The 13,199-nt window shown below is 34.2% G+C and overlaps 1 protein-coding gene across 1 annotated transcript in view; it reads right to left on the bottom strand.

Annotated features, from left to right (window-relative positions):
- Alg3 (Alg3, alpha-1,3- mannosyltransferase) overlaps positions 1-13,199 on the bottom strand; it is a 75,039-nt gene that overhangs the window by 23,893 nt on the left and 37,947 nt on the right. Inside the window, exons 3-5 of the mRNA XM_090374561.1 lie at positions 12,162-12,309; positions 8,184-8,344; positions 1,019-1,139 (exon numbers count right to left, since the gene is read on the bottom strand). Of these exons, the coding sequence (XP_090230687.1) occupies positions 1,019-1,139; positions 8,184-8,344; positions 12,162-12,309 (430 nt within the window). The remainder of the gene's footprint in view (positions 1-1,018; positions 1,140-8,183; positions 8,345-12,161; positions 12,310-13,199) is intronic.

The raw sequence follows: 13,199 nt of genomic DNA, 5'->3' as shown, positions 1-13,199 counted from the left end.
GCAGCATACTGTCATCAGTGTCATTAGCAACCCTGCCAACCTTCATATTGTCTGCAAACTTGGACATTAAGCCTGATATACCATCATCAATATCATTAATGAATACAAAAAACAACAATGAACCCAACACTGAACCCTGGGGGACTCCACTAATAACATTTGTCCACGATGAGCAGTGTCCATTGATTACCACTCTCTGTCTTCTCCCACTCAACCATCTCTTTATCCATTGCAGCAATTTGCCTCCAATGCCACACTGCTCCAATTTGTTCAGCAGTCTTCCATACAACAGTATCAAAAGCCTTTCTAAGATCCAAACATATGATATCAAAGTTATTCCCTGCATCCAGTTCCTTTGTGACCACATCATAGTATCCAATCAAATTGGTCAGGCAAGACTTTCCCTTAACAAAACCATGCTGTGTCCGAGCTATAACTGAAGTCTTTCTAGATGATCCTGCAGTTCTTCTTTAATCAGTGCCTCCATTAATTTTCCTGGAACAGAAGTTAAACTAACAGGTCTATAATTACTTGTGTCGCCCTTTGATCCTGCTTTGTGAACTGGGGTCACATTTGCACATCTCCAGTCCATGGGTAACTCCCCTGAGTCCAAGTATTTAGCCTAGTGGTCAGGCGCGCGGGTGCATAAGTACACGTGCCTTGAGTGACTGGGGTTCAAGCCCGTGACTACTGAATACGGTGCTGTTTCTTCTATTCTGTCTATGTTGTGAACTCCTCTGACCGTTTGGTCGTCCCGGAGTATAAACAGAAAATTTATTTTTATTTTTTATTTCTTAATTTAATAATATTAAATTAAGAAATACTAATTAGCAAAAAAAAAAAAAAATGGCAATTAAAAGTTTTCACAATATAGGTTATTCATTTCATTTCAATTAACCATTCATGAGTAATCAGAACTTCTAAGAAAGTGGTTATTAATTTGTTACCATTAAACAATTCTCACTGAAAATATGGGACATTTCTCTGAAAACTGCATTTTTTCATATTAAAATCTCACCTGTACAAGTCCACATACACTAATATTCATTAGAGTACTTTTGATACTGCCTGTAGCTAGTAAGAGAATGAAAAGTGCTGGTGCAAATAAAAGGATATTCATCTTTATGGAAACAGCAAGACTAAAAAAGTAAATATGAAGAGGCTTTCTGTTAAGCTTGAAAACCTAAAATTTATCAACTTTATATGTGAGCATTGTATTATTTATAAGTGTAGAAAATAAATTACAGAAAAATAAAAAAATGCACTACAACCTGCATGTAATACTGATTAGGCAAGTGCTATTTTTCTTTATTGTTAACATTTAACAAATCAGAAGTGACATACATTTTTATTATTTAAAAATGTATTAGTCACTTCATTAGTCAGCATAGCACAACACAGACTAATTTGAAAAGAATGTAAAATGGAGTGTAACACTTAATGAAATAATGATTTTATGTTTTTACTTTTTTCATATCTGAATTTCAAGAAAGCAAATATTAAAAGTTATAATAACAAATCCTTCATACACTGACTAAGAAGAATGTAAAAATTCGCCAAAAATTTATACTATATATATATAATTTAATAAAATAACATTATTATACCACATGAAAATTCTTAACAAATAGGTTTTATTAAACTTATATAACACAAACCCTATACATATAGGGTTTGTGTTATACATACAAGCAAGGGTTTGTGTTATATATACAAGAAAGGGTTTGTGTTATATACACAAGAAAGGGTTTGTGTTATATATACATATATATATATATATATATATACAAGAAAGTGGAAACAAGAAGGGATATAAATGAGAAAGTAGTCTAGTGCAGTCAAAGGCAGCAAATGCTAAACCTATGCAGAGCATGGACAATAAAGTGAAAAAAAAAATGAAGGAGATAGAGATTGATAGAAGGGGAGAGAAGGTAAAAAAAAATATGTATAATAAGAGATAAATAAGGATCTTGTCACACAACTTACAAAACCAGCCTGTCATCAAGTGTCAATGGCCAGGACTGCAGGCAAAACAGCAACATGTGTCTTCATTTCTGATGTAAATCACAATCCAAAGAGTAAAAAGCATAAACATAAATAAAAATAAGAATAAACTTTTGTTACTGAAATAAATGAAAATGAAAATAATTTTTTTTACAAGGATTAAAAGGGCATTTTTTGAAAATGGCTTTTGATCTTTACAGTTGATACTATGAAGATGAGAAATTAAAATCTGGAATCAACAACAGAAATTAGAATAATAAGTTATGAAATTTCTACAAGCATATGTGCTTGTAGAAATTTCATAACTTATTATTCTAATCCAAGTAAAGATAAAGAGATTTGAAACCATAGTAAAAAGCAAGTAGCCTAAAAAGAGAGCAAGAGACGAGATAAGCAAAGTTGCAAGAAACAGCTTGCAAACAAAGTAAAATATAGATATAAAACTAAACAATAGTGGCATCTGGAAATAAATTTTAAAACTAGAATCTAGAAATTTCTAAGAGCAAAACACATGTAAAAGAATGGAAAGAATAATTTACATTGTAGAGACATTGGCTATACAATTGGACAGGCATTGGCACTGTAGAGACACTGGCACATGTTATTTAATTTTGGTTTTGTTTTTTCTTGCGTACAGTTGTGTTGCCACCTTTTCCTCATGTGCCTCTATAATGTAAGTTATTTTTCCATTCTTTTGCATGTTTTTTACTCTTATAAATTCTGGTTTAAAATTCATTTCCAGGTGCCACTATTGTTTAATTTTATATCTGTATTTCACTTTTTCTGCAAGCTATTGCTTGCAACTTTGCCTATCTCAAGTCTCTTTCTCTCTTTTAAGGCTAAGTTTCTGCTAAGTTTTCAGATCTCTCTACTTTTACCTGGATTAGACTATGTTTCTAGAAATTTCTGTTGTTGACTCCAGTTTTTAATTTCTAATTTTCGTAGTGTCAACTGGAAAATCCATTTTCAAGGAAAAAAACTTTTAATCCTTGAAAAAAAAATTTTAATTTGTTTACAAATATTTTATTTTCATTTTCATTTATTTTGCTTAAAAAATTTATTTTCATTTTCATTTATTATGGTAACAAAATTTTATTCTCATTTTTAGTTATGTATATGTTTTTTACCCTTTGGTTTGTGATTTACATCAGAAATGAAGATACATTGCTATTTTGCAATCCTAGCCATTGACACTGGAAGAGAGACCAGTTTTGTAAATTGTGTGGCGACATCCCTATTTTGTTAATTTTGTAATTATTTATCTCTTATTATACATATATTTTTTTACCTTCTATCCTCCTCCTATCACTCTCTATCTTCCTCACTTTTTTTTTTTCACTTTATATATTAATATATATAAGTATAAATTTTACCATATGGGTAGAAATCACGTAAAGTCTTTTCCCAATTATATTATAATTGTAAAAATAGCATTAGCATTAGTAGAGGCATTTGATGCAAGAAAGCAAGCTTATGCAGCATCAGCCAAAAAAAAAAAAAAAAAACCCACTTCCACTTCACCCCTCTGTTCGTTCGAAATACTTGTCCAGCTGAGCCTTAAACTTATTTAGGCTATCAACTTCCACGACAAGGGATGGAAGTCTGTTCCACCAACCAACCACCCGCTGGCTTAAGGCAAATTTCTGCACATCTATCCTACATCTGTCTTTCCTCAATTTGAATTTATGCCCTCTCAGGTGATTATTCTGAGCAAGAGGAAGAATCCCATTAGCATTGAGCATGCTCAAACCATTCAAGGCTTTATACACCTCTATCAGATCACTTTGCTGGTGCCTAGTCTCCAGGCACTGTAATTTGCAAAACTTAAGCCTTTCTTCATAAGAGCATCCCTATAGTTTTAATATTTAAATAGAAAAATAAAATACAACCATAAAAATATAAAATATTTATATTATATTTTTATATATGTGACATAAGCATTGGGAGATCAAAATTGAGAGTAGGAGTGCATTATAGGCCTAATGACTCTGATGAGTATAATTTCCCAGATATTGACTGCAATTTGTGGGTTGGTCACTCACACAATAGCAAGGCTTTTATCGATTTATTGGATGATTGTTTTCTACATCGGCATGTTCGGGAGGCAACTAGAGGGAGTAATACTCTTGATCTGATTATCAGTAGTGATTCTTCATGCATTAAGAATCTGCAGATAAAGGAACCACTAGTTGGCAGTGATCACAGTGTGCTGAAGTGGGATTTACTCAAAGAGGTAACTACCATCAGGGGTAAAGGGAAGAGTTTTTGCTTTTGTAAAGGTGGTCTGAGACAGTATTTAAATTCTATACGGTGGGACCAACTGATGGCGTTACCAACAGTAAATTGAAAATTGGAAGCATTCAAAGAATTTATCTTGGAAGCTACTAGGCTTTACATACCAACTAAGAAATATTGTTCAAGGTTTAAGGCCTAAATTGATGTCAGATGAACTAATGAGACATGTGGCAGAGAAGAAAAATGCATGGGATTCATAAAAATTAATGGGTGATATGGAAGCCTATGATAGATATAAGCTGGTCTTTAACCAAGTCACAAAGGAGATTAGGCAGGCAAAGGCATATTATGAGAAATCCATGGCAAAGGATGCAAAGAAAAACAACAAAGAGTTCTTTACCTATGTAAACTCTTGAAGGTAAGGGATGAATCAGATTGGTCCACTGGACATTGATGGTTCAACTGTTGATGATCCTGCTCAGGTGGCTAACAAACATAATGAGTATTTTTCATCTACATTCACCCATGAGGAGTTATTCAGGGAGGGGAATGCCAGAGGTGAGTTAAACTCTGGCAGTGAGCTGGATGATTTTGTAATAACTGAGAGGAAAGTAAAGGAGAAATAGTTGAAGATAAACATAAAAAAAAGGCACCCGGGGTGGATGGGATCTATCCAGTTATATTAAAGGAGGCAGCAAAGGAAGTAAGCAAACCCTTAGCCATAATTATGAGAGCTTCTTTGGACTCAGGAGAGGTACCCATGGACTGGAGATGTGCAAATGTGACCCCCAATTCACAAAGGAGGATCAAAGTGCCACACAATTAATTATAGACCTGTTAGTTTAACTTCTGTTCCAGGAAAATCAATGGCAGCACTGGTTATAGAAGCACTGCAGGATCATCTAGACAAGATCTCAGTTATAGCTCGATCACAACATGGGATCGAGGGAAAGTTAAGGGAAAGTCTTGCCTGACCAATTTGATTGGATACTATGATGTGGTCACAAAGGAACTGGATGCAGGGAATAACTCTGATATCATATATTTGGATCTTAGAAAGGCTTTTGATACTGTTGCATAAATTGGAGCAGTGTGGCATTGGAGGCAAATTGCTGCTATGGATAAAGGGATGGTTGAGTGGGAGAAGACAGAGAGTGGTAATCAATGAACACTGCTCATTGTGGACTAATGTTATTAGTGGAGTCCCTCAGGGTTCAGTATTGGGTCCATTGTTGTTTTCTGTATTTATAAATGATACTGATGATGGTATATCAAGCTTAATGTCCAAGTTTGCAGATGATAAGAAGGTCGGCAGGGCTGTTAATGACACTAATGACAGTACGCTGCTGCAACAGGATCTAGAAAAGTTGAGCAGATGGGCTGAGAGTTAGCAAATGAAGTTTAACATTGACAAATGTAAAGGTTGCTCTTACGAAGAAAGTATTAAATTTTGCAAATTACAGTGTCTGGAGACTAGGCACCTGCAAGGTGATCTGATTGAGGTGTATAAAGCCTTGAATGGTTTGAGCATGCTCAATGCTGATGAAATTCTTCCTCTTGCTCAGAATAATTATTTAAGAGGGCATAAATTCAAATTGAGAAAAGACAGATATAGGACAGATGTGCAGAAGTTTGCCTTTAGCCAGCGGGTAGTTGGTTGGTGGAAGAGATTTCCAACCTTTGTTGTGGAAGTTGATAGCCTAAATAAATTTAAGGCTGAGCTGGACAGGACTTGGAACGAACAGAAGGGTGAAATGGGAGCATGTTTTTTTTTTTTTTTTTTTGGCTGATGCTGCATAAACTTGCTTTCTTGCATCATATGCCTCTACTAATACTAATGCTAATGCTTTTCATACTAACTCTTTAAGGTATAGGCCGAAATAGATGTCAGATGAACTGATGAGACTCATGACAGAGAAGAAATATGAATGGGATGCATATAAATTATCAGCCTACAGTAGATATAAACTAGTCTGTAATCAAGCTTTTGATACTGTTGCACATAAAAGACTGCTGTACAAATTAGAGCAACTTGGGCATTAAGGGCAAGTTGCTGCTATGGATAAAGAGATAGTTGAGTAAGTGAATACAGAGTGGTAATCAATAGACACTGCTGTTCTACTTGGACTAATCTTATTAGTGAAGTCCCCCAAGAGTTTGGTGTTGGGTACATTGTTTTCTATATTTGTCAATGATACTGAATTTTTTTCTTTCTATATTGTTGCTTTCTATATTTATCAATGATGAAGACATATCAGGCTTAATGTCCAAGTTTGCAGATAATACAAAGGTTGGCAGGGTGGTTAATGACAGAGATGGTATGCTACTGCAACAGGATCTAGAAATTTTAGGCAGATGGGCTGAGAAACGGCAATAGAAATTTAACATTGACATTTGCAAAGTACTGCATATGGGTAGCAGTAACCCCAGAGCAACGTACCAAACTGAGGTACTGGTACTACACTCAGGGTAGTGGAAAATAAAAAAGATCTGGAGGTAATTATGGAGTTGAATATGAAGTTCCCTGAGCAATGCAGAGAGGCCGCCAGGACAGCTCATGGGGTTTTGTCAATGATATACAGGAATTTTGCTAGCTAGCAGGGATAAGGAGGTGTATAAAGAGGTGTACTCCATTGTATAAAACAATGGTCAGGCCACATCTTGAATACTGCATACAGGTCTGCAGGCTTCGTTTTATGAAGCAGGTAGAGCTACTGGAATGAATATAGAGAAGGGCAACGAGACTGGTGAGGGAACTTGTTCTAATACTTAGCATTAGCAAAGGCCCATGATGCAAGAAAGCAAGTTTATATAGCATCAGCCAAAAAAAAAAAAAAAAAAAAACCCACCCTTATTTCACCTATCCACTAGCTCCAAATGTTTGTCAAGTTCTGCCTTGAATGGGAGAACAAAGGGGATGCTTTTACCAAGAAAGCCTTCAGTTCTGCAAATTGCAGCATATGAGACTAGGCACCTGCAAAATGATCTGATTGAAGTGTTTAAAACTTTGAATGGATTGAGCAAGCTCAATGCTGATGGCATGCTTCCTCTTTCTCAGACTACGCTCATAAGGGAGAACAAATTAAAGTTGAGGAAGGATGGTTGTAGAATAGATGTGCAGGAGTTTGCCTTTAGCCAGCAAGTGTTTGTTGCCAGAACAAACTTCACTTCCATCCGATGTTGTAAGTTTGTTCTGGACTAAGTATTGGAAAAAGAACTAGACAAAGTACTGAAGGACATAAATAGGTGAAATGGAATGTCTTTTATTGGTTGATGCTGTATAAGCTTCCTTTATTGCATCATTTGCCACTACTAATGCTAATGATAAATTATAAAATAGTAAAATTTGATACATTCTACAAAAATATATGTAGATGTTGGCATCTCTGTTGTGAATACTTTCTTTTTCCTCTTAAACCATAAAATATACTTTCTTGGTGCATTGCTTTCCATTAACATTTTTTTAATTTCAAATGTGTTTCCTTTACTATTGATGCACTCAGCATATGCAAACAGGCACAAAAACAAAAGTGATCACCAAATGTGATGCTATACAAACACTTTTGACAATCCCACCACGTTTATAACTCCAAAGCTTGAACTAATTAAGAGTAATCTGGACAAGCAAATGTTATCCTAACAAATAATTAAATGAACCTACTGTTTTTGAAAATATTGTTACTGAGTAGCAAATTCAATGGAACTTCTCATATGAATTAGATTATTACAATATATTACATACATTAATATATTTTAGGCTGATTCATTTGCTTCTTTTCTTAACTCTAGCTCTCTTAAGGTTAGAAACATATTGTTCACTTTTCACTCAAACATGCTCTATATCTGAGGATCACCAGCTGCAGACCTTGTTTCAGAATAGAGAGGAATTTCATAGAAAGTCATTAGAGTAATAATTTTGACAAAAATGTTTTAATGCCTCTTACCTGTATAAAATACATCCTTTTGTCCATTTGTGGGACACAAAATAGTTAACCGCTGCATAAAAAAAAAACATAGCCACAGGATCATTAAAGAGTCTTAAAACATAAACTGAATGAATACGGTATGATAAGCAACACATAAGACACAGTGCATAAGGAGGCACCTGAAAGAAATAAAATAATTATTATATAACAGATATAAAACTACTTATAAAAACCTTCTAAAATATATAAACAAGTAAATTTAACAAAAAAAATCTATCTTTTTCATATATATTATCCACAGATGGATAATATACATAGTTCGGAAAATAGCAAAAACTGAAACTTTACAAATTTAACTCAATCGTTTTTGCTCACAATGTGAAGAAAATGGCTATATCAATTATCTCATTTTATAAATTACTGTACAAGAAAAAAGAATGGAAGTAGACCACTGGCCAACAGCATTTCAAGGTAAACTGACATTTGAATGGACTGAGCAAGCTCAATGCTGATGGGATTCATTCACTTCCTCAGATTGCGCACTTGGGGGGATATAAATTCAAATTGAGGAAGGATAGTTGGAGAATAGATGTGCAAAAGTTTGCCTTTAGCCAGCAAGTGATTGATTGCTGGAACAAACTTTCATCTGTTGTTGTTGAAATTGATAGCTTAAATAAATTCAAGGAAGAAAAATGGATAGGTGAAATGGAATTTTTTTTTTTTTTTTTTGGCTGATGCTTTATAAGCCTGCTTTCTTGCATCATATGGCACTACTAATGCTAAAAGCATTGAAATATCAAGAGCAACTGTTTCATTTTTCTCAATCTTTTCCACTGAATTTATCCACAGATAGATAATATAAGCCAAAATATCACCAGTGGATCATCAGTGATGGAATACATATTTGCAATCATTGATGGTGCCTCCGTAGCCAGGTGGGAAGGAGTAGTAGTGCGTATCACATGCTTCTTGATTAGACTGCGGTTTGAGCCCGTCACCAACAAATACGGAAGATGCGGAAAGGTCAGGGAATAACCACCGCATATCCCGGAGCAATATGGCCTTAGTTGCTAATGCTCCTAAAAACCAAAAAACAACAACAACAGCAATCATTGATGAAATGGAGGGTTTCAAGATAGTTTAGGAGTTGGTGGTTAATAGACTTCTCCATTACTTTGGAAAGAGTATAAGTAAGTGCAATGGATTGATAACTGGATGGGATGGATTGTCATCTTTTTTAGAACTGCCTGGTATGAGCAAATTTCTAAGAAGAAGGAAAAACACCAGTGGAATAAGAAAGTCTGAAAGGGCAACACACAAAAGGGTAAGCTCAAGAGCACAGGTTTTGGGAATAAGAGGAGAAATACCAGAAGGACCTGGAGCTTTCTTGGCATCAAGATTATTCAAAATTCTGGCAAAATTCTTACTTTGATGGAAACAAAAGGACACATTGAGTGGAGTGTACTGGGAATGGCAGGAGGTAGTCTACCAAGATTGTCAATAAAAGGGTGAGAAGAAAAGTATGGTGCTAGAAAGTTTGCTTTATCTTTAGCTGAGAAGGCAATAGAATCATCAGGTTTTAAAAGATGTTGGAAGTGCACATGGGCAAAAGTTGTAGCCAAAAGCTTTGGTAGGAGACCAGAATGCTTGACTACCATTTGGATAAGAAGCAAGTTTTCTACTAAGCCTTCAGAATCCATTTGAACTGATTAATAACTGCTTTAAAATTGTTGCAAGCTTTAGTGTAGATTGAATATGAACTTTAAGATTTGGATGCAATTATCTTGACCAACCCTAGCACACTTATGGGAAAACCAAGGTTTAGTTAGAGTGTGAATTTCATCCTTAGAAGAATAATTTCAATGACATGATCTGAGCAAACTGACATCAGAAGATTTAAAACAGCAATCCAACCAAGAAAAAGAAGAATAGAAATCTTGCAGATCATCCCATTTTGTATTCTTGCAATGCCAAACAACATGAGGCTGAGAATGGCCATGAGAGAAAGGCTCCATTGGAGAAGACTATCACAAGTTGTGATCTGAAGTGCCTAAACATTCGCCTCAACCATTAAGACCACTCACCAGATGGTTCTGTGTGACTGAAAAAAAAAGGAAACCAGCTGGAGTTGTAAACATTAAAATTATCAAAGAAAATGAAATCACTGTTAGGAAAGATGGACTAAAAGAATTTGAGTTTCGAGGAAAGGAAGTCAAAGTTTTCCAAGTGATTAGTGGAGTTGGGAGAATGATAGCGGCAGAAGCTGAATAACTGAATGTGGTAGAGAGATTTTAAGCCAAAGAAGATCAAAATGAGGAGATTCCAAATTACTATGTTTCTGACAGGGAATATCAGAGCAGACACATGCACAAATACCACCTTTGAGGCAAAAGGAATCAAACACCAAATAAAACAACTAAGACAAGCAGTGGTTGAGGCAACTGATAATTGGCAGTCTGTCAGAAAGAGTAAGTGGGGCTTAGCAGACTGCAGGAACAAATAGACATTATTGAGATTGGGACTGAGACCATATATATTTCTAAAATGGATGAAGAAGTTTTTGGGAGGTTTAAATCTGTTTACAGATAAGTTTGTTCTATTAGTTTGTCTACTTATTACGTATTCAGTAATAAAGTAAAAATAGAGGTGTGGGAGGAATATGCTATATGAAGTAATGAAAATTTTTGGATACACAGTACACACAGCAAGAATATACCCAGCTCCTTCACATAGTATGGCCTCGACAATGCCTCCCCCTGTATACACAATACTTGGACTCCCTCCAATCATTGTCTGGCAGAGTAGAGTAGAGGTAGCAAGATTATACATTAGCTTGTATACATTGGACTCCCTAGTGACCAGCCTGCAAACACTGTTTTAGAGCTGCATCCATAAAATGCAAGGAGTACTGGATCCCACCATGATGCCCATCATAACTTCAAAAGACATCAATCATACTGAATAAGTGGTGGTATATTGACAAGAGATTATGAGCAAATTAAAAAATTTTATTTTGCTCACAAAATATTTTATTGTCATTTATTTCAGTAAAATAAAATTTTATTCTCATTTTTATTTATCCTTTGGCTCGTAGTTTACATTAAAAATCAAGACACGTTATTTTTCTTTCAATTCAGCCTATTGATGAGAGGCTCAATTTGTAGGTTGTGTGGCAACATCCTTATTTTGTCAATTTGTAATTATTTTATCATTTTTTCAATTATTTATCTCTTATTATACATATTTTTTTGTTACCTTCTATCACTCTCTAGCTCTCTCACTTTTTTTTTTTCACTCTATTATTATTGTTCATGCTCTGCATAGGTTTAGCATTTGCTGATTTTGACCACCCACCCACCCACCCACCCACCCACCCACACACACACACACACACACACACACACACACACACACACACTTACACACACACACACACACACACACTTATTACAATTATTATTAAATCTGTGGTGATGAGCTCTTCTTAGGAGTAATTTACTATACCCCTGGAGAATGCCAAGATACACTACTAAAATAGCTATAACCCTGGTGGAAAGAAAAAATATTTGTTTTTTAGTTTTAAGTACAGTTCTAATGATCCCTTATTTTTTTGACTACGATTTAGTTTATGATCTTAAGGTAGGAACTGCTGATCTAAATAATAACAAAAAAAATTATAGTTAAAATATGCACACAGATTTTAATATCATTATCAAATGATAAACTAAATTTCTTGATAAATGATAAATTTCTTCAATATCTGTGGAGACTGCACCGAAAGCTTATTCATTCTAATAATAAATGAAATAATTTTACATTCCAATACCTTGATGTGAACTCAAGTTTTAAAGAATGTATTTTATTATGCAATGGTAACCATTAAGTTTAATAGTGAATTTTTTTAAAACAATTATCACTTATTTATTGTTAGCCACTTTTAACCACTTATTTTTAATTAATAACTATTCTATAAAGAAAATAAATTTTAACACTTACTTTTTTAGTTTTCAAGTAGAGTTTGAAAACCAGGAACAGTGTTGCAAGGTACAAACCAGCAAAAATATACTGGGCTAAAATGATATTGCTACCTCTTCCTGTTACAAAATATAGCAGCAAAAATAAATATACAAACCCTGCTGGATAACTGAAAATAAAGCAAAGTAAAACTATTATTTGCCTAACTCCAGCAAAATATTAATTAAAAAATTATTCAGTAATTTTTTTTATTAATTAATCATTTATTTCAATCATTTAACTGTTGACATCTTTAAAGTACAAATACTAATAACTACTAAATATATGGTGAATTATGCATTCTTGAAGATAAAATTCAGCTTGTTCAGGATGCTAAGTTGCTGAATATCCCAACTAACCAGTGGTTCCCAAAACCATGCATTTTTTTAATGTTTAAATGTAAACACCTTATAATTTAACACAGTAAATCTCACAATGACATAAAAAATTAGGTAGGATATAAAATGCACACTACAACAAAAAACAATTTTTAACTGGGCAACACTCCTGATTAGTACACAAAAAATAGCTTTTGAAATACAGAATGGGCCATATGTCACTTTAATAAGAAACAACAGGTACAATTTAAATCATGAAATCAATTTCATGCCGTTATTACTATATTTACACAATATTAATTAAAAAAATTAAATTAATTATTAACACAATTTTTTTGACACACTGACATATAGACCACCCTGTATATAAAGGAGGGGGGGGACTTTGAAACAGTGGTATTAAAACTAAAATTTTGAAAAAATATGTATATAGTAGTAGTGGCATGTGATGCAAGAAAGCAAGTGTATGAGCATATGCAGCATTAGCCAAAAAAAAAAAAAAAAAGCAATTCCCTGTAAATGTTTGTCCAGTTCATCCTTAAATTTATTTAACCTATCAACTTCCATAACAACAGATGGAAGTTTCTTCCAGCAATTAACCACCCGCTGGCTAAATGCAATTTTCTGCACATCTATTCTACATCTGTCTTTCCTCAATTTGAATTTATGCCCCCTTAGGTTC

The sequence above is a fragment of the Mastigoproctus giganteus genome, chromosome 5 (assembly GCF_048544385.1).
Source record: "Mastigoproctus giganteus isolate SK-2022 chromosome 5, ASM4854438v1, whole genome shotgun sequence".
NCBI classification, from domain to species: domain Eukaryota; kingdom Metazoa; phylum Arthropoda; class Arachnida; order Uropygi; family Thelyphonidae; genus Mastigoproctus; species Mastigoproctus giganteus.
Note: the sequence above shows the minus strand (reverse complement) of the source record. Positions and strands in the feature narration are given on the sequence as shown.